This window comes from Sphaeramia orbicularis, chromosome 14 (assembly GCF_902148855.1).
Source record: "Sphaeramia orbicularis chromosome 14, fSphaOr1.1, whole genome shotgun sequence".
Lineage (NCBI taxonomy): Eukaryota > Metazoa > Chordata > Actinopteri > Kurtiformes > Apogonidae > Sphaeramia > Sphaeramia orbicularis.
In genome coordinates this window covers 28,620,179-28,647,423 of record NC_043970.1, presented here as the reverse complement: position 1 = coordinate 28,647,423, position 27,245 = coordinate 28,620,179, and the positions used below count along the sequence as shown (strand labels likewise).

The 27,245-nt window shown below is 37.4% G+C and overlaps 1 protein-coding gene across 2 annotated transcripts; it reads left to right on the top strand.

Annotated features, from left to right (window-relative positions):
• Positions 1 to 27,245, top strand: phldb2a (pleckstrin homology-like domain, family B, member 2a). 2 transcript variants are annotated; one of them, XM_030155063.1, is made up of 17 exons: positions 1 to 224; positions 3,802 to 3,910; positions 6,899 to 7,857; positions 8,775 to 9,101; positions 12,001 to 12,135; positions 14,013 to 14,150; positions 15,143 to 15,289; positions 16,920 to 17,030; positions 17,107 to 17,196; positions 17,296 to 17,430; positions 20,221 to 20,320; positions 22,914 to 23,109; positions 24,843 to 24,933; positions 25,013 to 25,159; positions 25,272 to 25,491; positions 25,656 to 25,741; positions 26,760 to 27,245. In XM_030155063.1, the coding sequence occupies exons 2-17, from the start codon at positions 3,853 to 3,855 to the stop codon at positions 26,898 to 26,900; spliced, it is 3,081 nt and encodes a 1,026-aa protein (XP_030010923.1). In that variant the 5' UTR covers positions 1 to 224; positions 3,802 to 3,852; the 3' UTR covers positions 26,901 to 27,245. The 2 variants fall into 2 exon arrangements, with proteins under 2 accessions (XP_030010923.1, XP_030010922.1); XM_030155062.1 differs by having other exon boundaries at positions 22,911 to 23,109.

The following is a 27,245-nucleotide window of genomic DNA, read 5'->3' as shown; positions in this document are numbered from 1 at the left end:
GACTTTGGATTACTCTGCTGCTTCAGACAGTGAAAGAGGAGAGTTTAGTTCCAGCAGCGGCTAAAAGTCCAGCTGAACAGTGTGAATGGGGAACAAAACACAGGTTAGTTGTGTTTATTTGAGGCAGAAGTCAACAGTGTGAGTCTTCATTGCCTAATCGACACTTCGGGTGATGCTGCTGGAAATCCACGTCTCATGACAGACTACACAGGACAAACACTCAGGTAAACACATTTACAAATAGAACTAAAAACTTATGAAGATGCTCCAGAAGTTGAGTGTCTGCATGCACATGTTAGATTAATTTCTTAAAGGGTTAATTTTTTTCCCCCCAAAACTCAGTCAGATGTGAAGCTGTTGCAAAAGAAATATGTCAAAAGTCAAGTGGTGTTATTTTTGTTTGGTAAGACTTTTTTCTGAAATTGTTGATACATCATACAACTATTCAAATGTATTTGAAAGCCACCAACCTCACTATTATTATAATTCACTTCCTTTCAGACACTGATTTGCTGAGTAGAATCATCCAGCTGAGCCTATGTTGTAAAGCATCAGTATAAGAGCTGTGTGCACTGATGAACGCATTTAACTCCACAGTGTTTCCACACATGAGATGAAAGTCGTCTTATCAGTGATCAAACTGTCTGTGTGTGTTTATGATCTGAAGTACCCTGCTGGTCTGTAGTCTGGGTGATGCAGTAAAAACTCTTGCTCCTGACATGAGGCTGGGCTTTTTTCTCTCCCCTTTTTCAGGAGGTCTGGAGAATGAACTCATGCTGATTGATTGTGTGACTGTGTAAAAGGATACCCCACTTCCTGTAGGCCCTCTCTCCAGACAGCGGGACTAGAAAGTCTTGGATCCGCCATCCCTCTCTCCGTCTGTCTCTCCTTTTCTCTGTGGTGTGTGTGTTGTCTGTGCCTGTGGATTCAGGATAACTCTAACATCTGACTTTTGGGATTGTTCTCACATCACTGGTGTCTTCACTCAGTCTGGTCTGTCTGAGTCAGGCTCTGAAGATGCTTTTTTTAGTCTTTTTTGAGGTATTTACTGCTGGTAGGCTTTTAGGTTTAGAATGGGATTTTCTTTCCAGTTTTACAAGAGGAAAATTTTACATCATCGCTGACTATATTAATGATCAATTTAACAATATTTGTTTTTATCCGTGAAAAATGTGACATGATTTTTTTTCTTCGTCAACTACTACTGCTGTGATTATTTGGACTTTCAGTCCATAATTGAGTAGTCGTCAACTGATATCCCCCAAAAACCTACACAGTGACCATTTATTGATCCTAAATGTTGAATAACTTTTGAACCACTGATCCCATCAAGACGTTTAAATAATTCAGATAAAATACTGTTTGTCAGCTTTTCAGTGGTATCAGAATTGCCTTTTTTGGATGTTCAGAGGCTCCACATTGAATGTAGAAACACTGTTATCTTCTGCAACATTGATTCACCAGTAAAACTAATGTAGTTTGACACATGACAGTGGTTGTAGATGCTTGTTTTTATGCTCAGTTAAAGCAGCATATGACTTTCATCACAAATCTTTTGTCAAATTTGTAAAACCTCAGTGATATCCTAATTATCACTAATCCATTAGTCTTTCCGTGCTTATGTACCTGAATCACTTCCCTTGCGGTGAACAACTTCGAAGATGAGTCAATCATAAACACAGTCTGTTTGTTTACATAAACTGAAACATCACTCGGACCTTTTTGGAAATTTTGTCACAAAGTGCATTGTGAGAATGGGAATTTCACACAGCAGCAATTCTGCTGTCTCTTCATGAGTGTTGAACCCAAATGTCACCTTTACCTCCATCCACTGACTATACTCATTCTTTAAAACAACACTGGTGGACTTTATAATTTTACGTTGCAGCGATCTGGCTCCTTTTCTTGCCGAATCTGTGAGAAACTACTTTTGCTTGGTCGCCATTCCCATAATGCATTGCATGACCAAATTTCCGAAAAGGCCCGAGTGCCGTTTCAGTTTGTTATGTAAACAAACAGACTGTGTTTATAATGGAGTCATCTTTGAAGTTGTTCACCATGAGGGAAGTGATTCAGGTGCATAAGCACAGAAAGACTAATGGATTAGTGATAATTAGGATATCACTAGAGTTTTACACATTTGAAAAAAAAAATTGTGATGAACGTCATATGCTGCTTTAATGATATATTTTGCTGAAAAAGTCACTTTTTATCAGTTTTCTCTATTTCAGTACAACAACCTTTGAATTTATTTTGAGCTTTAATGAACATCCACATGATCTGTAATTAAATATAGGAAAATACTTGATTTTCACTGAAAAATGCAAAAATGCAGGGGAGAATATTGTAAGAAAGGGTGATAAATCACCTATGAAAGATTAAAGATAGAGACAAAATCATTTGGAAGTCACTCCAAAAATAGTTTTAGGTCTTTAAGGATTAAACTAATCACCAACTATTTTGATTATATTTAATTTATACAAAAAAAGTCAGAAGTCTCTGATTTCAGCTTCTCGAGTTGGATATTTCTGTACACTCCGATAACAAAAATGGTAATGATATTTGAGGTCATGTTCTGATTCTTTATAGATCAAAGACATAACTGACTGAGGAAATCCTCAACAGATTAAATGACAATGAAAATTACTCTTGGTTGTATCCCTATTTTTAATAGTAGTTGCAGAAGTAGTCGTAGTATTTAAGTTATGACATCCAATTTACATAAGCAGATAATACAATTATGCACTAGTTGTATGCATACAACTGTATAGTATTTTATCTGTAGTTAATACTGTGAGCACAAACTGTTATGCTATTTTAAGATACAAGAAGAGTCCCAGTCAGTTTTCTTTCAATTAATTTATCATCACAGCAGCAGCAGCAGCACACTTCAGTTCCTCAAATATTCCAAGTCCAGGCCAAACTTTGGCTGCCCCCTCAGTGAGTCGGGGTCTCCAAGGGACGACAAAGGAGCGTTTGTCACGAGTGTGGGGCTAAAAAGATCGATTAGTCCACAGAGTGCTGCTTTTCAGACTTGGGTTTTATTGGTATCATTGAGCCAGAAATATAAAAACTTTCCTTCACGTCTGTTTTCCTAATTTGACTTTGGGAACGTTTTTCACTTTCCATTAATCCATCTAGAGCAGCTTAAGCTGAAGCACTGTTGTATTGTGTATAACAGAATACTCATAAGTGAAATAATGTATTGTGAGATAATGTAAAGTATTGTAATGTTTTTTGTTGTTATTCTTTGTTTTACAGGTCGACCAACAGTAGAATTCTAAAGGGTGACTTAATGATAGCTTAAGGCAGGAAAAAAAGGGATTTATCTGCCAATATCAACAATGGAAAAAAAAAACGTTGTCCAAAAATTTTAATGTTTTACTTTAATAGCAGTAAGATCCCGTTATAATGCAATTTGTTTTTTTGAGCTATTATTTTCCCTTAAAGTCAGTAATTACAGTTGAGAAATCTTAGAACAGCCGCAGATATGACTGAAGCCAAACCCTGCAAAACTAATCCGATCAATAGCAACGTTTTGCTCTAATTTATTACATTAAAAAGTTTCTGTTTCATAATGCTATGACTGTAAGTTTCTCACTTATTTTCTAACCTCAGCTGGAGAAGTGTCACTGAGCATCTGATAAAACATTCACAGATTCAGACGCTTGCTGGCTGCACGCTAACATGCTCCCCACGCAATCCTGCTCCGATTTCAAGCAACACATAGAATTTGTTTATTTTGGATCAAGTTAATTTTCGTTCCTAATCTTCTGTCTTTGTCTTTTATTTTCTGCCCAGGCAATAAGTGCATAGGGCTGAGCTGTATCCTACATCCTCAGACTGAATCAGATGAACATGAGCATGCTTCCTCAGAGGAGTTCTGTGGCCACAATGAGCTACGGTGCAGGTAAGACAACAGGCAGGATAAGGTTTATTTTATGTGCAGCAGTTGAAGAAGTGCCCTTAACTTGAGTAAAAATACTTGTATCACTTCAGTATGAGTAATTATCCTGCATTCAAAGCCGTGTTTAGGTCAAAGTATGTACGTGATATCAAAAAATGCACTTAAAAGCATGAAATTGCCCCTGTCATATTGTTTTTGGATTCATATTAAAGGAGTGACATTTAGCTTTTTTAAATGGAATTATGCATTTTAAAACATTTCCCTGTGGTCTACATAAACTGTAAATGCTGTGCTTGGGTGTGAATTCTTCATTAATTCAACTCCACAGGTCCATCTTCAACCCTGTTTCTGAGAAAGGTTGTTTTGAGCGCTGGCCCTTTAAATGCAAATGAGCCACTTTGCGCCCCACCCCCTCCAGGTTGTTGGCTGTGCTGCTCTGTCCAGTTCAACCAGCAATTGAACATTTTAGGTCAGGGGTGTTAAACATGCGGCCCAGGGGCCAAAACCGGCCTGCCAAAGTTTCCAGTTAGGCCCGCGGGATGAATTTGCAAAGCGCAAAAATTACACTTAAGATATTCACAATCAAGGATGTCGAACTTGTTTTAGTTCAGGTTCCACATACAGAACAATGTGATCTCAACTAAAATAATAGTATAATAACCTATGAATAATAACTCCAGTTTTTCTTAGTTTAATGTGCAAAATATAATATTGGGCTAAAATTTATTTATGGGGGCCAAATGAGTGGCCATTTTTGTCAAAAAAAAAGTTGTAAGAAATGCATAGAATTGTGTTGAAATAATGCTAATACATTTGTGCACAGGCTACTGATATTATTTGACATTGGAAGCTATATTTTCAGAAATATTGGATTTTGAATAGCTCGTGTATGTGAAAACTTTTGCTGGTGGACAGACGTGACATTACCCATGATGCTCTGGTCAGTACCAGTACTTTATTAGTGATAAACTTATATACTTACTATTGCTAATTATCCTCTTATTCATAAATGTTAGTATTGTGGATCTAAAACAATAACAGCTGACACAAAAACACAAAATGTGGCAGTGGACGGATGTGACATGGTTGTCCTGGATCCCATCATACTGATGCTCGGCAGCCATGTCACCGTTTCCACAAATGATCCCTGTGCAAAAACTAGGATCATAATTATTTATTGTATAGTTTATCATCATACTAAAGAGTAAATAACAATATAGAATTGCTATTTCTTTATAAAAATGCTTATTATTAGAAAACTGTTGATTTAAAAAGTGACATGTGACATTCTTAATGTATGTATTCATGTAACATAAGCAGGATGGATCCGCACCATACTCCATATTGCAACCTGTAAAAATAAAACATGTGATATGTAGGATATAATCTTGTAAGAAAAATTGGGGAATCTAAAAGAATAGAATATTTGTTTTTCAAGTAAATTCAGTTAAAATATTACTTGGTCATTTGTGACATGAAAATATAGCATTAATTGTGATGAAATTGGACATTTTTGACCTGAAAACATAGTTCATATGACCATCAACATGTTGAACAGAACTGAAATCCTGTACATTTGCATAACTTGCATTTACCAACACAAAGTTCCTTTGGGGATTCACTTATATTGATTTCTTATGCACAAAGACAAATAATACCTCTAAGCAAATTTTAGCTGTATTACATTACACCTCTAAATAATGACAACTCCAAATTTTTCTCTTTGTTTAAGTGTAAAAACTTACATTAAATTATGAAAATATTAACATTTACAAACTATCCTGAATGTGAAAAACCTGAAACCTGAAAAGTGAAATTTTATCATTATTTTTCCTGTTATTAAATATTTTGTGCCTTTGTAGATCGAGTCTGTAATATGCATGTATAAATGGTAAGTTGAGGTGTAATATTGTTAAAATTGCACTTATTTTTCTCAAGAAATTTCAGTTTTTTTCAGGTTATTCACATCATTTTTGGTTTGATAGTTTGTAAATGTACATATTTTCATAATTTAATTTTGATTGCACTAAAATAAAGAGAAAAATTTGGAGTTGCCATTATTTACCTATTATTATGCTATTGTTTTACTGATCCGGCCCACTTGAGATCAATATGGGCTTAATGTGGCCCCTGAACTAAAATGAGTTTGACACCCCTGTTTTAGGTAATCGGCTTGAAGTTTGGACATATTTTCAGTGTGGCCTACAACCAATGCTGCTGGCAAACAATTATGGCTAGAAGTGTTTGTTGCAAGTCTTGACCTTATATGTGCAAATGTTGTGACATAACTAGTTATAGATGTAACAAATTAAGCAGGAATTTAAACAGGTTGCAGAAATCCACTCGATTTTTGCCAAAAATGAATATAAAGATAACTTTGCAGCACCTGGAGGGTTCAAATTCAAACTTTTGGAACTATTAGGGTCCAAATACACAAATAAATGCACCAAAGACTAATAAAAGTGGGTTTAAATAAATATGACCCCGTTAATGCTTCATTAATGTCTGTGTTGTGTTTTCCTGCTGTAGATGTTAAGGTTGAGCTCCTTTTCACTGCATCTTGGATGACATCTTACTTTCCCATGTCCACACACATTTACTGAGTCTTCAGAATAAAAGTGTTCAGGAGGTAGACATGCTGTAATATCACATCAACACCTTTGTTGTAACTTTGTCCAGTCGTCCCTGACTCTGCTTACTAAGATATTTGGTCTGCAGAAGAAGGTGTCCTCAGCGTCTCTTTTACAGTCCAGACTATGGTGCATTTTTTTGTCTTGGTCCACCAGCATTCTTCCATTTTTAGAAGAAGCTGAAGCACTGATTGAGCCAATGTTTGTGTTGGGTTTAGAAGTGTATGAGCGTACATTCTTTTCTGGTTTTCCCCTCTTACTCAGCACATATGTTGTACTGTAGCTCCTCTCCTCCTTGTTACATTAAACCTGACTCTGTGAGGATTATATGCTCTGTTAACCTTCATTTTTTTTCTTGCAGACTGTGTGAAGATTGAGCATGGCAGCAGTGGCTCAGTGGGAGGGACACTGCTGAGGGGCTCCCGCTCTAAGGCTGAACTACAGGAGCTGATGGAGACGCTGCAGCGGAGGAAGAGCGCTCTGGAGGCCAGTTTGAGGGCGGCTGAGTGCAGCCGTAAGTACCTGAGCGTGCCCTCACCTGTCGGATCGCAGCCCACGAGGCCGCTGTCAGTCCTCAGCAACATGGAGCGCCCCCCGTCTGCCTCCAGAACCTTCTCCTATATGTCGAGCAGTAGCGTGCCTCCGTCACCTCGCCAGGGTGAACGTCAGATGAGTTCAAACGGCTTCCTCCGTCATTCCCACTCTCGCCACCAGTCTCAAGACAGCCTCCTCCTCTCTAACGATGGTTCGTCCCTGCTCTCCTCCTATGGCGAGTCCCATCCTCGCTCCCCCAGGGTCAAAAGTGGAGCGGCCAGTGTGCCTTCCAGCCCCCGTATGGGCCGCCGGCTGTACTCCCAGAGTAAAGCAGGGGAGTCCCGTCAGAGGAAGTACTCCACTGGGTCCCTCAACAGCCTTGGGATGCACAGCCGCTCTCTTCCACGGCTCCACCATCCAGCAGACCCCCCCACTTTATCACTACCAACACGCCACTCGGTGGGCTCCCACAGAGCAGCGAGCTCAGCGGGAGCACGACGCAGTCTGTCCTCTCTTGAACAGCCACCAGATGTGACAGTACCAGCCAGCATGCCCAGCACTCCCAGGAGGGCCAGCATGGCCTCTCTGAGCTCTCTGGGTATAGAGTTAGACGGGACAGGCTTAGATCTGGGCTTTGGAGAGCGGAGGTTATCCTTTGGGAAGGGTGGACTGAGTCCAGGACAGAGGGTGGGTAGCATCAGCTCTCTGAATGGAAAAGAGGAGCTCAGAGACTACCATCAGCACCAGAGAGATGAACGACTCAGGGAGCAGAAAGTACAAAGACTGGTGAGTTTCTTTGTGTAAAACTGCTTTATTAGATGGAAACAGAACAGAGACAAGAAACGCAAGGAAGAGACAGATGTCATGACATGCAGTAAAGGGCCCAAGATGGATTCAGACCCATGTCGCTGAATTCAGGAGCTAAAATGGAGCCATATTCTAATGTATGAGCCACTGGGATGGTTTTCATCAGTTTCATGTTTAGGATTTTTTCACTAAAATGATCATCACCCACAAAGGAGCCATAATTAGCAAGACTCCTCTCACAATACTAGAAAACTATATAATCTAGAATGTGTTCGCATCAGAGGGTCAAACCCTCTTGGAAATCAACAGTACAAATCGATAACTTGCATGAATAAGGATGAAAAAATGACCATTGACTGAGAGGAACAAGTGTCCTCTGGCTTTTTAGTGCAGCTGATGATGACCATGTATTTACAGATTTATAGCACAGAGGCCTCTGCTGTATGTACTTTTACCAGTCCAGAGCCTTGTGGTAGAAAGGCTTTCATGTAATTTACACTGAGGTTGGCTGAACATATCTAAGAACATATCTGCATATCTAAAAATCTAATAAATATTAATAGTAAGTCCTGTTCTCCTTCGAACCAGACATGGGGGCTTTTCTTTTGGGCATTCTTCTTCACTAGAGAGGATGTTTGTCACAGCTGTCACAGCTGTCTTACAGTAAAAACTCCAAATGAGATGCATATTATGAATGCACTACATACATGTCCAAAGAACTGGTTTAATAGCTTATCTATGGTTTGTCTTCCATGCCTTTATCAGAAAATGTAGGATAATTCATTACATTTAAGTGAAAATTGTCATTTCCACTTTATGTTACAAATTCATAATGTTATAGTGGTATATTATTGTGCAAGTAATGATCATGATGTACCAATGCTGTGTGTCTACAGGAGTGTCAGCGTCTTGAGACCATCTTAAACCTTTGCACTGAGTTGGAGAGGGAGCCCACCGGCTCAGCTGTGTCCGACCTGCAGAAGATCAATAAGGAGCTGGAGAAACTGCAGGTGTCAGACGATGAGTCGGTGTTTTCTGACTCTCCCAGCAGTACGGCACAGGAGAGCTGCTTCGGGGCCAAAACCAGGGACTACCAGCTCAGCGAGGAGCAGCAGGTCTGCCAGCGGGGTCAGCAGAGTGGCTACAGGGAGGCCAGGTCCCACTCACCTGCCGTCAGCCTCAACAGCAGCGCCCCCTCCCCCTCCACACACCACAGAGCCAAAGTAAGAGCCTCAAAACACACATCAGATGTTATAAAAAGTCTTTTATATATTCTATCATTTCATCAGATATTTTTAACTTGAGGGAAAACACTTTAAAAGCACAAGTTCTTACTTTCCTTCCTCCTCACCGTCACGTCTTAGTACAAAATGAACGATACAGTGAAAACAGGGTCGAGCTGCAGTAAAAACCATTATACAGCACACACCCCTGCAGTGGAATGTACTTAATCAGACTTCTGGTGGGCTGTTTATCTTTGTTTACTCATTGTGGTATCAGCATAAACGCTCTCCATTTCCAGGTTACTTTTCCTTTCCCTCTCTACATTTCCACAGAATGTAACTTTAATCTTCATTAACAGTGTCAAAGTTAGCAAATAAATATGTAAGACTGAGACAGTTCCACCACCTTTATGCTCTATTCTGGAGGGAACTGTTAGTTTGCACAGCTGTTACTGAACAGCATTCACATGGTTATGCAAACAACACATGATGCGTTTATCATTCACTTCTACTTTAATGTGTTATAACAAAAGTTGGATAAATATTCTGTAAAAAAAAATAGACCTACAACTATGCCATCGGATGATCAAATAAAATAGAAATCCATGATTTTAACCCATAAAGACCCAAATATACACCAGTGACCAAAAGCATCTACTGATCTAAAATGATTAATAACCTTAGAGTCACTAATCCTATCAATACATGTAAATAATTGGTGTAAAATGCAGTTTGTCGGCTTTTCATGGTCATCAGATATGACCCATTTGGATGTTCAGAAGCTCCATAGTTACCATGGAAACACTGCAGTCTTCTACAACATTGATTCACCAGTAAAACCCACGGAGTTGGATCAGTGACAGTGGATGGAGTTGCTTGGATTATGTTCAGTTAATGATATATTCTACTGGAAAAGTCACTTTTTTCTCAAGTTTTCTCTTTTTTTGGTATGATAACCCTCAAATGTAATGTCAGCATGATGATTAAAGTACATGATCAATAAAATAAATATTGGAAAATACTGGATTTTCACTGAAAAAATGCAAAATGGAGAGGATAATATTCTGATAAATGGTGATAAACCACTTAAGAAAGGTTAAATAGAGAGAAAAATTTATTTGGGACCTGACACAAAAGTAGCACTGGGTATTTATGGGTTAATTTCATCCTTTGTGTAGTGATCTAGCTTTAGGAACATAGTGTTTAATATGTTTTATAATGTAAGCGATATATACCTCTTTATTTTAACTCTCTAAAGGGAAATGTTAAGGAGCTGCCAAGAAGGTAGGAGATGTCATGTACAATGGAAATCATAATTATCATATACTATAACAGTTTTTCGTGTCACAGTGGGTGCGTACACCGTATGTTTTCCATAAATTATTCAGTACATGAGGGTCTTGTTGGAGATGATTTAGAAAAAAAACATCCAGCTGTGTTTGCAGTTGGAACTCTGTACATTTCCTGTGTTGCTCAGATGCATAATGAGAGAAATCCCAGTGTATACCTTGATAATTCTATATGTTAAACTCAGAGGAGTCTTTTTTCGTGAAGTTACAGTTGGAAGTCTCATTCTACAAACTGAGATCTAACTGTTTGCTTTGTAAATTAAATAAAAATAAATGTATCATCACTTTCATTTCACCCCCACTGTCTCGTTTTAGTGTTACTGTCACTGTAAAAGTGCAGCTTTTTCCACTCTACAGCCTAACAGTGTGTCTGGTTCTAATGAAGTTCTAGTTTTGCTTTACTACTCAGTTCTTCAGACCCTTTAAGGAGAGAGGGGGGGGCAGGAAATGACTTTATCCCACGGAGAATTAGTCTGCACATGTGTATGTATGTGCGTGCCCGAGTGTATATGAGCGTGTGCGAGTGGAAGAATGCTGGTGTGTACGCATTGCACAGACATGAGTCTTTTCCAGATGTTTTAAACTTTATACCTAAGATAAATAGATGAAAGAGCTTATGAAAATAGAAGTTGTAGTTTACACTTCAGCAGGTAATCGACCGGCCTTAGAACCAATTTTTGAGTCTATTTAAGTTTTCAAAGTGGAGGTAGAGATGGGTTTTTTTTTCTGCTGTGTGTCAATAGTGACAGATGTTTACAGATTCCTAGTACCTTCTCCTTCATCTCTCGCATTCCTCAGAGCAGTGTTCACAGGAAGAAACAATGTGGCTGAGAAAGTCTAAAATGCTAGACCTGCTCGCCACATGAGAGCTTGACCACGTAACGTCATTCCTCCAGGCTCCTCTAAAGAAGAATACCAGATAATGTAGGATCAATTAAATGCACATCAGCCCAGTATGAATGTCTTTTTGTGTGATGTTGGTAGCGGATGAGATGTGTGGGAGTATTTTGGCGAGGCTGGCAGTGGAGGGCAGTGATACAGATTTCCATTACAGCAAGCAGAGAAGAATCCCGTCCCTGTTGTCAGAGCTCCAGATTTGGATGAGTTAAAACAGCAGCTGCTGTCATCGAATTCAACAAAATCTAATTCTGGCTGGCATTTTAGGGCAGTAAAATAACAAACTGTGTGCATGGAGACAAGAAGTTTCTCATGAACTGGTTTTAATGTGCTGCTTGTTGTGCATCTCATTAATCTATTTATGTGTATGTTATTATTCACATTTAGCATCTTTGACTGTGACTTAGACGAATGTGCAAAAAAAGGACATTTAAGCATTGCTACATAAGAGTAAAACGATGTCCTTAAAGCATTAATAATAATCTCATACAACCTGCTGTTACATAGTATATTATTCTCAAAGCAAGATCAATAAGGCATTAGATTTAAGATTACAAGTTACAGTTAGAGCAGTTTCTGCAGTGTTTGCTAATGCACTGTTTGAAATCCTCTGCAGAGCCAAGAATTTATTTGCATTCCCACTGTCACTGCAGGCGTTGGAAAGTGTGCAACTAAAACAGGAAGTAACGCATATAGAAGAAGAGAGGATCCAAGTCCTGAACAATATAGAGGAGCTGGAACAGAAGATCAAAGACCTGGACAACCAGATGGAAGAGTCAGTTCGAGAGGTACGTTATGAATAAAACTCACATCTGGACAATGGTTTAGTCATTGTTTTAATGAAATGTGATGTAGATTTAGGAATGTGTGATAGGGGCAATGTACAGGAGGTTTTTGTTCCATCATTTATTCCTCTGGTGAGCGTCCTTTTTGGTTCTCACAATTGTAAATATTTATAAATCCTGTATATACGATATATTTATGCTGTAATTCTTTCAATGTATTAATTTTACTTTAAGTCAACAAAAGTGAAGTCAGAGGCATGCATTCATCTTTTAGAACTTTTATTTTTCAATGTAAGGCAGCATTTGTACACAGTTACAGTGTATATTATGGTATAAAACCCAGCTGTTATTGTACAGTTTGCATTCACTTTGCTATTGGAAAAAAGTGACAAATAGACTGAGAATCTCACCTTTGTGCACGTTTTTTTCTCCTTTGTACGATTATCAGAAAGCGATTTGTTTATTTCTGAAAGATATTATTTATTTAAATGCGCTGGTCCCTTTCTCCCACTATTTTCTTTTGTTGAAACAGGAGATGTTTTGTTATTTACTTTAAAAATAGAGACTTATCACATGTAATGTCAGGCATTAAAATTAAAAATAAAAGTTAAAGCGCCTACCACTTTTTGGTAAAAATAATAATAATAATAATAATAATACCACAACATGCGCCCCAGTAAATAAGTAAAACTTTATTTATTTATCATTTGTCAAAATAAAGTTACAAAGTGCTTTACAAGATAAATTAATACTTCACTTTAAAAGAAAAAGCAATACAGGACATAAATATAGCATAAAATAGCAAGTTATATGCAATACTTAGCATAGTGAAATCATTATAAAATACTTATGTAGCCCCTGGACATCCACTATTTCACCAACGACACCCCCCCCCCCCCCCCCCCCCCCGCAAAAAAAAAAGAAAAAAAAAAAAAAAGAAACCATACTTGTGTCAATATATACATACTACGTATCATTATCATTAGAGGCTTAGATTCTCCATATTTTTGCTGTTTGGGTATTTTTATGGAAATCATGAGCACTAAAGAACAATCCATCATAAAGTCAGTGTTGGATTATTCATGTTCCTTTAGTCCAAAGGTAGTCAAATATAATTTAAGTTTCACATAGAGAAAATGTCCTCGTGTTCAGTTTGCAGCATCATCATTTTTAGGTTGCATTATAATTTAGTGATACATTAATAAATTAATATATACTGAAGTAGCATTGTCATTATATTCAACATCTGCACTGTGTGAAGTAACTGACTAAAATCACAGAAAGCTATAAAAGAAAAAAAAAAAAAAGATAATGCCATTTCAACAATATTTTTGTAGTGTAACTCTGGACTCTGAATTGTTAAAATATGATTAAAATCGTAAAAACACCAATGAATAAAAATGGGTTTTCATACGACTCTTAAAAATCTTGACTGATTCCAAAAGCCTAATCTCTATGGGCAGTAAATTCCATAGCTTTTGGGCACAAACTAAAACTAAAGTGACATAAATAGCAGGAAATAAAGACAAATACATACTAATAATGAAACAAATAGATATAGTATGTTAAAATAACACCAGCATCTATAAATGACAGAAAAGGCAGCAGAATTGACAAGGATATCAAGAATATATATAGCTGCAAGCAACAATAACAGGTTTAAACTGCAATGTGCATGTATGAAAGTGTTTAAGAACATGAAAACTTCGAATTAAGGCCAAAAATCAGTAAACACACACTTATCATTAGAACAGAACCAAAAATGTTTTGGTGTAGAGTCAATGTAGACAAATCTACTTCTAGATCTTCACATATCCCATCCACCTCAAATTCATACATTCCTGTGTGCCCTTTGTACTCTGTGATGTTATTTGCTGCAGATGGAGGTGGAGTGTGCTCTACTGGAGGGGGAACAGGAGTCAGAGGTGGCTCAGCTGCAGAGAGAAAAGGAGCTTCTGGACCAACTGAAGGAAAAGATTCACAGTATTAAAAAGACAGATCCCACTGAAAAGTCACAGGTAAAAAAAAAAACAAAAAAAAAAAAAACTGGTTTAAACTTTTAAGCCAGATAGGATTTCCACATTTTCTCTAACCTTTACTTATTCATTTTCCATTTGGAAATCTGCAAACAGCAGTCAGCAGAGTTGAGTAAGAGGAGAGCTGGCGTCTAGACTTACAGTATGGATGCAGTCCTGAGAGGCTAAAGCCGCAGCGAAAGCATCAACTCCCATGGATCAGTTCAGCTTAACCACAGTTTCCTCTGTGCAGGATTCAGTTACATTTACTGCAAAATCAAACAAACAAATCATCTTTATTTGAGAAAATGCAAACATCAGAACACACAGAGAGTTATACAAAATAAAAAGAATGTTCAAAGGTCCTCATCAGAGCCACAATGTGAAAGTAGAACAGAAAATGAACATGTTCAACCTGCTAATTCACTCCTATTGTAAATACATGTGAGAATGTGTGTGTTCTGCTTTCCCCAAAATAAAGTTGGGTATGAGTAAGTTTTTGTATCAGGGATTTAGACCTAAATCAAAAGAAAACCCAGTACTTGCAGAAAAACTAAACACTTGAGCTCAGCTTGCATTTCTCGCCTGCACACTTTGTTTTTATTTTTTCTTCGTCTCTTTGCACATTCATTATGTTTCTTGATCTTGTTCTTTGTAACGCGGGATCCCCCCCTTTTTTCTTTTTTAACTTCTCTTTCAGTGTTCTTAAATCTGGTGTCCCTCAGACAGATTTAGGAAGGGCCCCAAATAGCTACCATGTGTTATAAACATTGTTAGTGCATCTGACTCCAATTTGTAGGAAAAGTAAAATGTGAAACTCTTGCATTTTGGGATTTGTGATTTAATTTCTTGAGGTGGTCACTAAAAGTCTGATATTAAAATACACATTAGCATCACATATGATGACGTAATCACAGAAAACACTGCAGTCGTGACTTTGCAAAGAGATATTTTAATTGATTTGTGTTTCTTTGTGTGTTTTTCCTGTTTGTCAGGAGGCAGAGAACCAGACAAAGAACTTGGAGGATTTGGATTTTCAGAAGTTGGAAAATGAGATTAATCAAGATGAGGAAAAAGAGAATCAGCACCAGGAGGTGCTTCGAGAAATCGCTGAGTGTCAGCGTGTTTCTGTCACACGCAAGGTACAGTGTGTGGGTTTGTTAATGTTGTAATGTCCATATAACACTGTAATATGTGCTGTCTCTGCATCACTGTTTCAAAAATATGTCATGTATAGCAGATATTATGTTTTCCTACAGCATATTAACGTACATACAAGTTAGCTTCAACACACACTGTCAGTATAGAGTATCTATAACAATATTCATTATAGTAATCTCTACAAACACAGCTTCTGCACATAAATATGGACATAGCATGTTTTAGATATCCAAGATTAATATTATTTCAGAAAGATACTATAGATAAAAACACAGCAAAGTGATACAATAAGCTTCAGACAAACATTTTACAGTAAAAAGGTTTGTTGTCATTCATGTCTCAGCTTTCATCATAGAGTACAAATGGAAGCAAACAGTTGTAAACCTCATACCATCAACAGGATGTTAACTGATCAAACAGCAGATGAACCGCTGTGTCATTTAAGAGAAAAATATTAGTACTAAATATGGATATGATTAGCTTTGGCAAAACAAAAACTCTTCATAAAGTCTTAGTTTCCTGGTGTCATAATTTAATAGAAAAGCGCTATATAAATCTAATCCATTATTATTATTATTATTATTATTATTATTATGAAAACCTCTGTCATCTGTCTGCGCTGTCTTTTAATTAATGTGAACGCTGTAAATCAATAATCAAAAATTATTTGGTTGCCGATTGAAAAATACCAGATTTTGCTTCATTCAGGTTCCAGTTCTCCAGCACTTCAAGACTCTGAGACATGCACAAGTCAATATAAAGGCAGTAGTAGTGTATCACACCGGCATTTTAGATCTATGAATTCTAAAGGATCAAAATTCTGAAGGATTTCATGACCTGAAAGAAATAATTGGTGCAGGCCAAAGTGATGCAATGCTGAAAACTGGAATTGTCATTTGACCACAGGTTGGAGAAATCATTGGTGATCCTCTATTCCCTTCAAAGATCAGCTCTCTAGAATTAACATCTTTGGATTCATTAGTGCAAAGGATGGAACTATTGAGTGCAAAGTTATGAGAACTAGTGAGGACATGCTATGAGCTTATGAATGAATGGGTTGCAGGGTGATCTAAGTGATGCACGTGGTGAACAATTTCATCAAGATGTTTCTGAAATGGACACCAGGTACCAATGGACTTCAACCTAAACGTGAGAAAGTTAATAGGCTCTGCTGCGTAGATTTATAGAATAGAATAGAATAGAATAGAATATCTTTACTGTCATTATAACAAATACAACGAAATTTAAAAGTGCTACCAATCTGTACATCATATATAAGATCTACTATAAACATACAAATAAAATTAATTCTTTGATGCGGGACATTAAAAAGCCAATGACCCATTTATCACATAATTTCTTCAGATTCATGTTGTATCATAAAAGTACACAATCAAAGATGTTCTCACAAGTTTGGAAAATATGTGTTTTTTACATGTTCACATAACCTGGAGAAATTCTGATTCAGATTTGGAATCATCATTTTGTCAAGATCAGATGTTTTTTCTCCAGTAGCAGAAGAAAAGTTTTTGGGTTTTTTTCTGTTGGTCTAGTCCAGTATATTCTGTGTAATAAATATTTACAGAAGCTGTTGTCTCTTATTCTTCACAGGAAAGAATTATGACTTTGAAGAAACAGTCAACACAGATCAGTTTACAGGCTCAGCAAGAAAGAGAAAATTTCCAGAAAGAGAAAAACAATTTACTTATCATGCTTCAGAAGGTAAGATAGGTCTCTGTGTGTCAATATTGTAAATGTTGTATTTTCTATACTAAAAAGTCTATGTTGACACCTGCAGGAGAAAGAGAAACTGGCGACTTTGGAAGGAAAATATGCAGAATTATCTGAAGGACAGGTCTTCGCTAACAACCCTGTAGCCATCAAAGAGGTCGGAGCAGATAATAGAACCATCAGCATCGTCTGTCTTCTAGTCCTGTTGGTTTGGTCTGTTTTGTGAGTGTGACTTTGGGTTTTGTGATCACTGCAGCACTTGCACTCTCTGAAGGAAAGAAGAAGAAGCAAAGAAAACTCCTCCCACACCAGCGATGGCCTGCATCATAAGAGGAACCAGCAGCTCCTCGCATCCTACGGCAAATCTCTGGGACGCACACTCCCCCCAAAGGTCACTGCTTTTTTTAGAGGTTATTTCAGTCGACAGCAGAAGAATAGGACCAAAAAGTCCTGGAAGGTGAAATCTGATCTTAAACCAAACCTTCAAAACATCTAAAGGGGCTAAAGAACTTTAGTTCAGTCCATCAAATTAGGGTTAATGAAAGAACAGCCATATTTTAGGGGTCCCAGGGCGTCTTAAAAAGTATTGAATTTCCAAATGTACATTTAATACCTTGAAAAAGTCTTTAAAAGGTATTAAATTTAATATGGTAGGTCTTAAGTTATCTTTTCATAAACTTGTTGGTTGTATTGTTTATAAATGTGTCTGTTAAATGTCCAAGTTTCAAAAAAAGTACCATTAGTCAACTCAGTTCCACCCATTCCAACCTGACAATTTATACTGACATTAAGAACCAATTATCGCTAACTTTGCAGAACATTCAGCCCAACACACGTGCAGCCGTTAGTTGCACATGTCAACAGAAAAAGCTGATTTTGAGAACTGTAAGGGACAGCTAGCAAGCAAAAAGTAAGCATGAGGAAGTGTAAATGTAATAATGCCTGGTTGGAGAAAAGATCATTCTCCACCTGGTTGACACGAGTTTTCCTAAATTCTAGGAGTCATGAATTTTTGCCAGTATGGCCGTGAAATATGCATTAAGTTCTGTTCTAAGTAGTCTTAAAAAGGTCTTAAAAAAACTTAAATCTAACTTATAGAAACCTGTAGGAACCCTGTATTTGAACACAGCATTTCAAAATGATAATTCCATATGCAATGTTTGTATTAATGCCCTGTACACACCAGTAAGGATCTTTTTGCACTATGCGTGGACTTCATGTCTGCATGTGAAAAGCATTTTAGGTCAGTAGCATGGAGAAAGTAATGATTTGTCACGCCTCATCTTCATCTTTCAAAGTGACGTTGAAAAACTCCAGTTTGTGAGATCCATGCAGTGCACCCCAAAACACACATCCCTGTTGTTTTGTATATTAAATGTGCACCTGAAACATCATTTATAGGTCATATAGGTGTATAAGTTGGTGAATTACCTGCAGACGTGGAGATGGACAGATGTACTGGAGTTGTGTCAAAGGTGTATAAGTTGTAAAGTATAAGTTAAAGAATACACTTTGACAAAATACATTTTGACAAAACTAACAGTTATCTTCAGTTTATAATACAGTCATGGAAAAAATTATTAGACCGCCCTTGTTTTCTTCAGTTTTTGTTCATTGTAGTGCCTGGTACAGCTAAAGGTACATTTGTTTGGACAAATATAATGATAACAACAAAAATAGCTCATTAGAGTTTAATTTCAGAGCTGATATCTAGACATTTTCCATGTTTTCTTGATAACACTGGTCAACAACAAATTTATTGTTTAAGTTTTTTGAGCTGATTTAGGATAATTTTGGTGTGCTGAATCCAAAGATCACATTAATTTTGCTCAATCAGGTCAACTTTCTGAACTATGCTTCATATTGGCTTTTTAACATTTTTGCTTACATTTATGGGCATTTTCACATCATATGATACAAAATTCTTTTATATTTCTTGCAATAAACGAGTTCTGAAGATTTTACTTTTGCCAATTTATGATTAATGTTTTTTTTAATCTTACAGGTGAATGAAATGGCTTCGACCAAAAGATCTTGCAAAAATAAGCCTGACGTATTCTGCTACATCTGCGGTGAATACACCATTGTACCTAACAGGAATCCTGTTAGAAAATGATTTTTTTTTTTCTGTTAAAACCTATTTTGGGTGAGGACTATATAAAAAAATCAACTGATAAAGTCACAAAAATGTAATCAATTTTGTGAGAAGATCAAATTTTTCAAAATCAAATTAGCTGACCTGACCTGATTGAGAAAAACAGATGTCATTTTTGGATTTAGCGGTGCAAAATGGTCCTAATTCAGTTGAAAAAACCTAGACAACTTGCAAAAAACATTTTTTGTAACCCAGTGTAATAACCAAAATCACTTCCGTTCTGACATCAATAGCTATGGCATTATACTGACAAAAACAGTGCTTTTTGGCATTCCATGTTTTCTTTTCTGTCTGTTTTAGTCACATGATCCACACAGGAGTTGGTACTTGATTGCATTACCACTGTTTCTGATGACATTTGATGGTCTAACAATTTTTTCCACGACTGTATAACTTGACGTTGCTGCTCTACTTAATAACAGACAAAAGCTTCTGCATCTGCTACATCGATGTTATCTGAAGTCTACATTCAACATTTGTGTCATTTCTTTTCTTTATTTGTTTTTTACATTCTTGTTTCTATAGAGATATTCAGACTCAGATCAGATTTATTCAGTGTCATATCACTGAATACGTATACAGAATGAGCCCCAAAAATTACCTCCATTCAGAGCAAAAGAAGAAGCAGATAAAATGAAAGTGCTGAAACAAATGTCATAGACAGATTATTTTTAATGGAGGGGTAAAATATGTGTTTAGACTAATATGTGTATTTCAGTTGACAGGGTGTGACTATATTGCTGTTAGGTGTGTCTCGTACTGTTTTGTATGAGAGCATGAGCGAGGTCTCGTAACAACCCAGACCTAAATCTCTTGCATCATTTCAATAAAACCAAAGTTTTGAAACACTGCTTCAAGCTCATTCTGATCTGGAATGAAAATAGGGTGATTTCATTGCCCTCATTTTTTTTTTTTTACCCAGAATCCTTTCCGTCCCTGGAGATGGAGGTCCACCCAAACAGGAATCCACAGTTTCTCCACAGTTTCTGGTCCTGACCTACATTTGTGCTGCTCTTTGCTCCTCAGGCCCACCCTCCTCTGTCTCAGAGCTCCAGCTGTGGCAGCGTCGTCCCTCAGGGCTTCACCTTCTCCTCCCGGGACCTGAACAGTCGCCGTCTGCCGAAGAGTGAGTCAGAACAGCAGTCTGTCTCATCCTGTCTGTTTTAAACCCATATAGAGTCGCCTTTAGTCAGGTTTAAACCTCAGGCTCTTTACATGTGTTGTCCAATAAAATATGAACAATGTAGAGCACAGGTGTCAAACATGCGGGCCGGGGGCCAAAACCGGCCCGCCAAAGGGTCCAGTCCGGCCCCTGGGATGAATTTGTGAAATGCAAAAATTACACTGAAGATATTAAACAATCCTTTTAGTTCAGGTTCCACGTTCAGACCAATTCAATCTCCAGTGGACAGGACCAGTCAAATACTATCATAATAACATATAAATAATGACAACTCCAATTTTTTCTCTTTGTAAACATAAATATTTTCATGTATTTACACTAAAACAAAATATAATTTTGCAAAAAATGTGAATAACCTGAATAAATATGAACAACCTGAAATGTCTTAAGAGAAGTAAGTACAATTTTAACAATGTTCTGTCTGTTATTAAATGTTTTGTGTGTTTGTAGATCCACTGTGATCTGTAAGTTATAATGTACATGTGTAAATAATAAACTGAGGCAGAATATTGTTAAAATTACACTTATTTTTTCAGTTTGTTCATGTTATTCACATCTTTTGAAAGGATAGTTTGTAGATGTAAACCTTTTCATACTGTAAATTTACTTTTTTCACTCTAAAACATAGAGAAAAGTTTGGAGTTGACATTATTTATATGTTATTATGTTATTATTTTACTGGTTCGGCCCACTGCAGATCAAATTTAGCTGAATGTGGCCCCTGAACTAAAATGAGTTTGACACCCCTGATGTAGAGGCACTAGTGGAACCTCATTTACAGACAATCTGAAAACAAGCAAAATGCAAAATGTATAAGTTATTTTTTGCAATATAAGGTAAGAATATTGTTTTTGTTAATTAGTTCCATATTTATGAGGACTGGGGTTCATGCAGGAAGCTAATGTTTGTTCATATACACATTGGTCTTATTTTGCTTTCTTGGGTTTGTTGCTCTTTTCTGAAGGAATACAAATTTTAGGAGCAGCTGAGGATGTCTTCAACCAAATCCAAATCTTTTAACAAATGATTTACTTTTGTTTACTTGGAACTAGTGCTGTCAAACGATTAGAATTTTTAATCAGATTAATCACAGGGTTGCTGTGGATTAATTTCAATTAATCACAATTAAATATCATTCATTGTTAATGTTTATTAACTGAGGTTCTTTTTCCATGAGCAAACAGTCTCAAGAAAGAAGGGAATATATATATGCACTTAATGTATTTGATAAACACCTTCAGCAGTTTCAACAAAACAACTTGAAACACCTGTTCCATCTTGGGTTTTGGATGGACACCTGTTCCATCTTGGGTTTTTTGTCCTCATATTTCTGTCCAGAGGGCCAACGTACTGTTTAGCATCTTCCATCTTTATGGGTTGGTTCCGCTGCCTGTCACTACCAGATGTGTGACGCTAACTCTACTTGGACAAACTGCTCGAAATGCATTGCCAGAGATGTTCACGGTCATTCTGTGCTGCAGATGGGTTCATTGCATTAAAATTTTTAATCAGATTAATCATGATGATGGATTAATCTGCGTTAATTTTAACAGCACTACTTGGAGCATTAGAAACACATGATCATCACATACCTTATTTAATTAGTATTATATGTTTTTTGTGATTACCCTTGCTCTAGGGTATTGCCATCAGTTCTTCATCGTCCATCCATCCGTGTTTGCAAAGACTTTAGCATGGACTGAAGGCTGAGGGTTTTCAAATGCGGGCACATTCTGTTTACTTCTGGGGCTAAAAAATTGGGTTTGTCTGCTGATTTCACTAAGGCTATAAAAACCCACAGATGCTGATGTGTGTGTGGGTGGGGGATTTCAGGAACTGATCCCTCTGGAACCCCATCACTGTCAGGTGGAAGGTTTGACTAGACACCTGTCAGTGCAGGCCTCCAATTATTTCTTGAATTTTTAGGTGGACTGTGAGATCACCACCTCCTCGTGTCCTCCTCCACATGTCATCGTGGAGCATTTGACACTGAGCTATGCAATTATTTACCTCAATCTTTATGTCAATTCGGTTATTGTGTGTCCCTTTACCTTCATCTAATAGTGTGTGTAGAGTGTTTATAGACAATGTAACACCTGCCTTTTTCACTGTGCTTTGTTAATAATGATCGATCACACACCTTCAATTGCAATTAAGTGGATTTATCATTCAGAGCTCATGACAAAGAGCAGATATGGGTAGAATGTTGGATGCCTCCTCTCTTTTTTCCCATAATATAACACAAAATTTAAGAGAATATGACTTCAAGAAGTACTGTAATGTATAATTAAGTGAGGGATTTATCAGTAAACCTGATTTGAGGTAATGTTTAACAGAAAAATACTTTGTAGATGGGGTAAAATTGCTGTCTCTTGGCAGTTGTTATATATTTTGCAATCCAAGTGTTGCCTGGCCTCGTTGCTGCATGTTTTGCATTATTACCAGGGAGCTGCAGAAATGGACTTCAGCTGTGATTTGTGCTTAAACACAGGTTCACGCTGAGGTTTGTATCTGTAATAATGTGTTATCTCAGCAGGCAACAGTCATGCACAGATGAATGATGACAGACAGAGGCGGAGTGATTTCTGCAGCAGGATGGTGTCTGAACCCAACGTGTTCTTGGACTTGTTCACGTTCCCCGACAACAGCCAGGCCTCGGACACAGTGAGCGTGGACAGTTCTGATAGCCTCGAGACCAGCTTCTCTGCGTGCTCCCCGGACAACATCTCCAGGTACAAAATCATCCAAACACCGACATGATAGAGGGAATGAACGTCAATTTGAAGAGATCTGACATGTTTCGGAAAAAGCAGAGAAGCAGCAGTTCTAGAATAGTAAAGGTCAGAAGATGTGCAAGCTGAATGAAATAACGCTCTGATACTTTGAGCTGCGAAGAGACAAAGTAGCTGTTACTGATTATTTAGAGGAAACTGATAACACTGGTCTGCACTTTGTAGAAATGATTTGCTTCAGAGATAACATGTGCTAAACTTTGATAAGAGGAATTGGGATACAAATGCCAAAAGTGGTAGTTCACAGATGTTTTCAACATATGTAATGAACTGTTTATACATATATATATATACATACACTTTTATGTCTGTGCTTGATTATGGGGATATTATTTATATGAATGTGTCGTCTCAGTGTTTAAATGCCCTTGATACTGTTCATCATGGTGCTCTGAGGTTTATTACAGGCCTCAGAGCTCGGTCTCATCATTGTCTTTTATCGGCTCGAGTTGATGGACAGATCTTTTTACACGCGCACTCAAACGCTGGTATTCTTTAGTCTATAAATGTATTTTAGGTCTGCTTCCATCATATTTGCTGGCCTACATCTGTTAGAACGACTTAAATAATTACAGCCTCCAGTCCCAGGATCTGTTATCACTGTGAGTTCCAAAAGTCGGAACAGAACTGGGAAAGAAAACTTTTAAATGTTCTGCTCTCACTGCCTGGATAAACCTACAGACGGACATTAAACTAAAGGAATTGGTCTCTTTTAATGCATTCAAAGTCATTTTAAATGAATTGAAAAGGATAAATGTGGATGTAGATGTTTTTCTAACTGATTGAACCGGGTTCTGCTTTGAGATACTTTTAAGGAACATTGTTGTTATACTTTTAGTACCTTTTAAAATAATGGTGATTAGTACTTTCATTGTATTTTATGTATATTTTTAGTGTCTATTTTAATGTCTTGGCCAGGACACTCTTGAAAAAGCGATTTTTAATCTCAATGAGCTTTTTCCTGGTTAAATAAAGGTTGTAATAGTACATTGGTTCGTGTATTGCACATTTATAAAATGGATTTATAAATCTTAGACTAGAAGGAATCTGAGAAGTCAATGTATTCTAATGTACAGACATATCACTGTTAGCTCAGAGACAAACATTTATTCTTTATTAGCGAGCTAAATTTGGTAAGGTTTTACTTATTTCATTCTGCAAACATTTGCTTGTAGACTAGTGTAAATGTACTGTTGTGTTTTTTACACTTGATAAAATAGAGCAATTTAATAATAACAAGGAGACACAAAATGGCTTAACTTAAGTTGTTTGTTTAATACAATCATGTCTTTTTCTGTCCACAGACATAAATGTTCATGTGTAATCAAAAAGTAAACTGTAAAAAAAAGATTTATGAATGAAAGATAAAGTGTTTATACACTTTAACAGGAGAGAGCAGTATCTGTTTGCTTCTGAGAGAGAACTAAAATCTACAGACAAAATTATCTCAAATGGTCAGTCGACTGCTGCATTTGTTTTGAACTGGTCTCTAGTTGAACATCGTGGAGGTAACTGCGTATAAGAAAGAAGCATGAAGTCAGTCTGAAATCTGTCAATCTTAGGCACTAGTAAACAAGAAGAGTCAGATTATCAGATTATAGTGTTTTATGTTTAAGAAACTTGTTGATCTTAAAAATCATCTTCTTGACTTTTTTGTTTTCATTTTCCACCAGTGCGAGTACATCAAATATGGCAAAGATTGAGGAGATGGAACGTTTACTCCGAGAGGCACAGGCAGAGAAGCAGAGGCTCCTCGAACATCGAGTAACAGTCACACAACATGTACAGTTTATAAGAATCTGGGTTTTTTATGTTATAGATTTACTTGATGTTCCATATGCAGGAGCGTGAGATGGAGATGCGTAGACAGGCTCTGGAGGAGGAGCGAAGAAGAAGGGAGGAACTGGAGAAACGACTGCAGGAGGAGACGAGCAGGCGGCAGAAACTTGTAGAAAGAGAAGTGAAACTACGGGAGAAACAAAGATCTCAGGTCTTTAAATGAGCAAAGTCTGGTGTTTATTGCACAGCTGGTTTCATGAAAATATTTTAAACCAAGCGCCATGCGATGTTGACACGTGTTTCATTGCTTTTTCCATCCACAGTCCCGACTCTTGACACGCTACCTCCCTGTAAGGAAAGACGACTTTGATCTCCACGGCCATATTGAGGCAGCTGGACACAATCCAGATGCTTGCTTTCATCTGGCCATCACTGATAAAACCTGTCGAGGTTTCCTGGTCAAAATGGGCGGCAAGATCAAAACCTGGAAGAAGCGCTGGTTTGTCTTTGACCAGAATCGAAGGACACTCACCTACTATGCAGGTGAATACTTCTGTTTCTGTTCACTGTTCCAAAAGCACAGGTTAAAATGTGAACGTCACCATAAAGCTTCGCTGGAACACTTCGGATGCTGAAGTGAAGCAGCTTTGATCCATCGTATCCATCCACATCCATAAACAGAGCTTTGTTTATGTTCTCTACCGCAGACAAACATGAGACAAAGATGAAAGGAGTCATTTATTTCCAAGCCATAGAGGAGGTGTACTATGACCACTTAAAGAATGCGCACAAAGTAGGTACCTCTGTATGCATCTGTGCCCGATTCTTAGTCTTGCAAACATACAGTACTGCACAAAAGTCTTAGGTTTAAATGAGCATTTGTATTTATGTCTTCAGATGCAGCAAGAAAATCGGGGAAATGTGTGCACAGCCTTAAAAGACATACAAAAAACTGAACTAAATGGGTTGTAAAGGTTAAATTGACTACGTAGTTTGACCTCTGACCCCATGACAAGAAGCAGCACAAACAGTTAAAAACATGTAGATGACAAACTGGAAGAAAAGTCCAAGGCACTCTCTTTAAACATTAAAATGCCTTTATTATCATGGCATGGCTATATTTAGACATTAAAAAACACTTCTACGCGTTTCAGCTTCAAGCCTTCATCAGGAAGTCAAACAGGAGCCTGGAAAACTGTAGGTTCCTAGGAAGCCGAAATGCATATTAGTGTTTTTTAAGGTCTAGATATGACCATGCCATGGTAATAAAGGCATTTTAATGTTTAAAGAGAGTGCCTTGGACTTTTCTTCCAGTTTGTCATCTACTTTATGAATCGCTTTTTCCAAAGAGCACCTCAAACAAACTCTTTTTTGGTCCTAGAAGCATTCCTTCCCATGAATGTTAGAAACACGTGTTGAATGAAACCTGGTATTAAACATCAGAAAATTAATGCAATAAATAACATATTGTCTGAACAAAATGTTAAAATCATGATAAGTGTAAGTGTAAATACTGCCACATTGGATTACAGAAGCTGTGTTTTTGAAACTTTTGTTTTTGCTGCTGCACAGACTTCACATATATACAGATTGTGTCTTAATACAGACTTATTGCACGTGTGGTCATTCTAACTTTACTAAACCAACAATTTCCTTTGGAATTAATGAAATATTTTGAATCTGGATTAATCTGAATCGGAAATCTAATGTTGGACTAAGACTTTTGCACAGTATTTTAGATCTGAAATCTGGCTTTGTCTTTCTCCATTTTCCAATATCTTCTTCTGATTTTTTTTTTTTTTTACTCCCAGAGCCCCAACCCCTCGCTTACCTTCAGTGTAAAAACCCACGATCGGGTCTACTACATGGTGGCGCCATCTCCAGAGGCCATGCGTATCTGGATGGATGTAATCGTCACAGGTGCAGAGGGACACATGCATTTCATGGTTTAACAAATCAGACCCACCTCCTTTTCCTTATTACAGACTCATACTGTACTACTCTTCTTGTACCAGTGAACAGGTGATGTGTGGAGCTGATCTGAACGTTCATTTGGGCAACGGGAAATAGCTTGTATTTACATGTTTCTTGTAGCCTACAGAGATGACCAAAAAGCATGTTTAGCACATCATGTAAGCTGATACACCACTTTCATTATTAAGCTACTCAACCATGGTTTAAATGGTCTGTTTATAATGTGCAGATGATGCTTAAGTGCATTTTACCTGCATCTTGTTTCAACTAACTCTGTGCTAGTCTAATGTTCCTTCTTTATACCAGGCTTTTCAGGGAAGCTT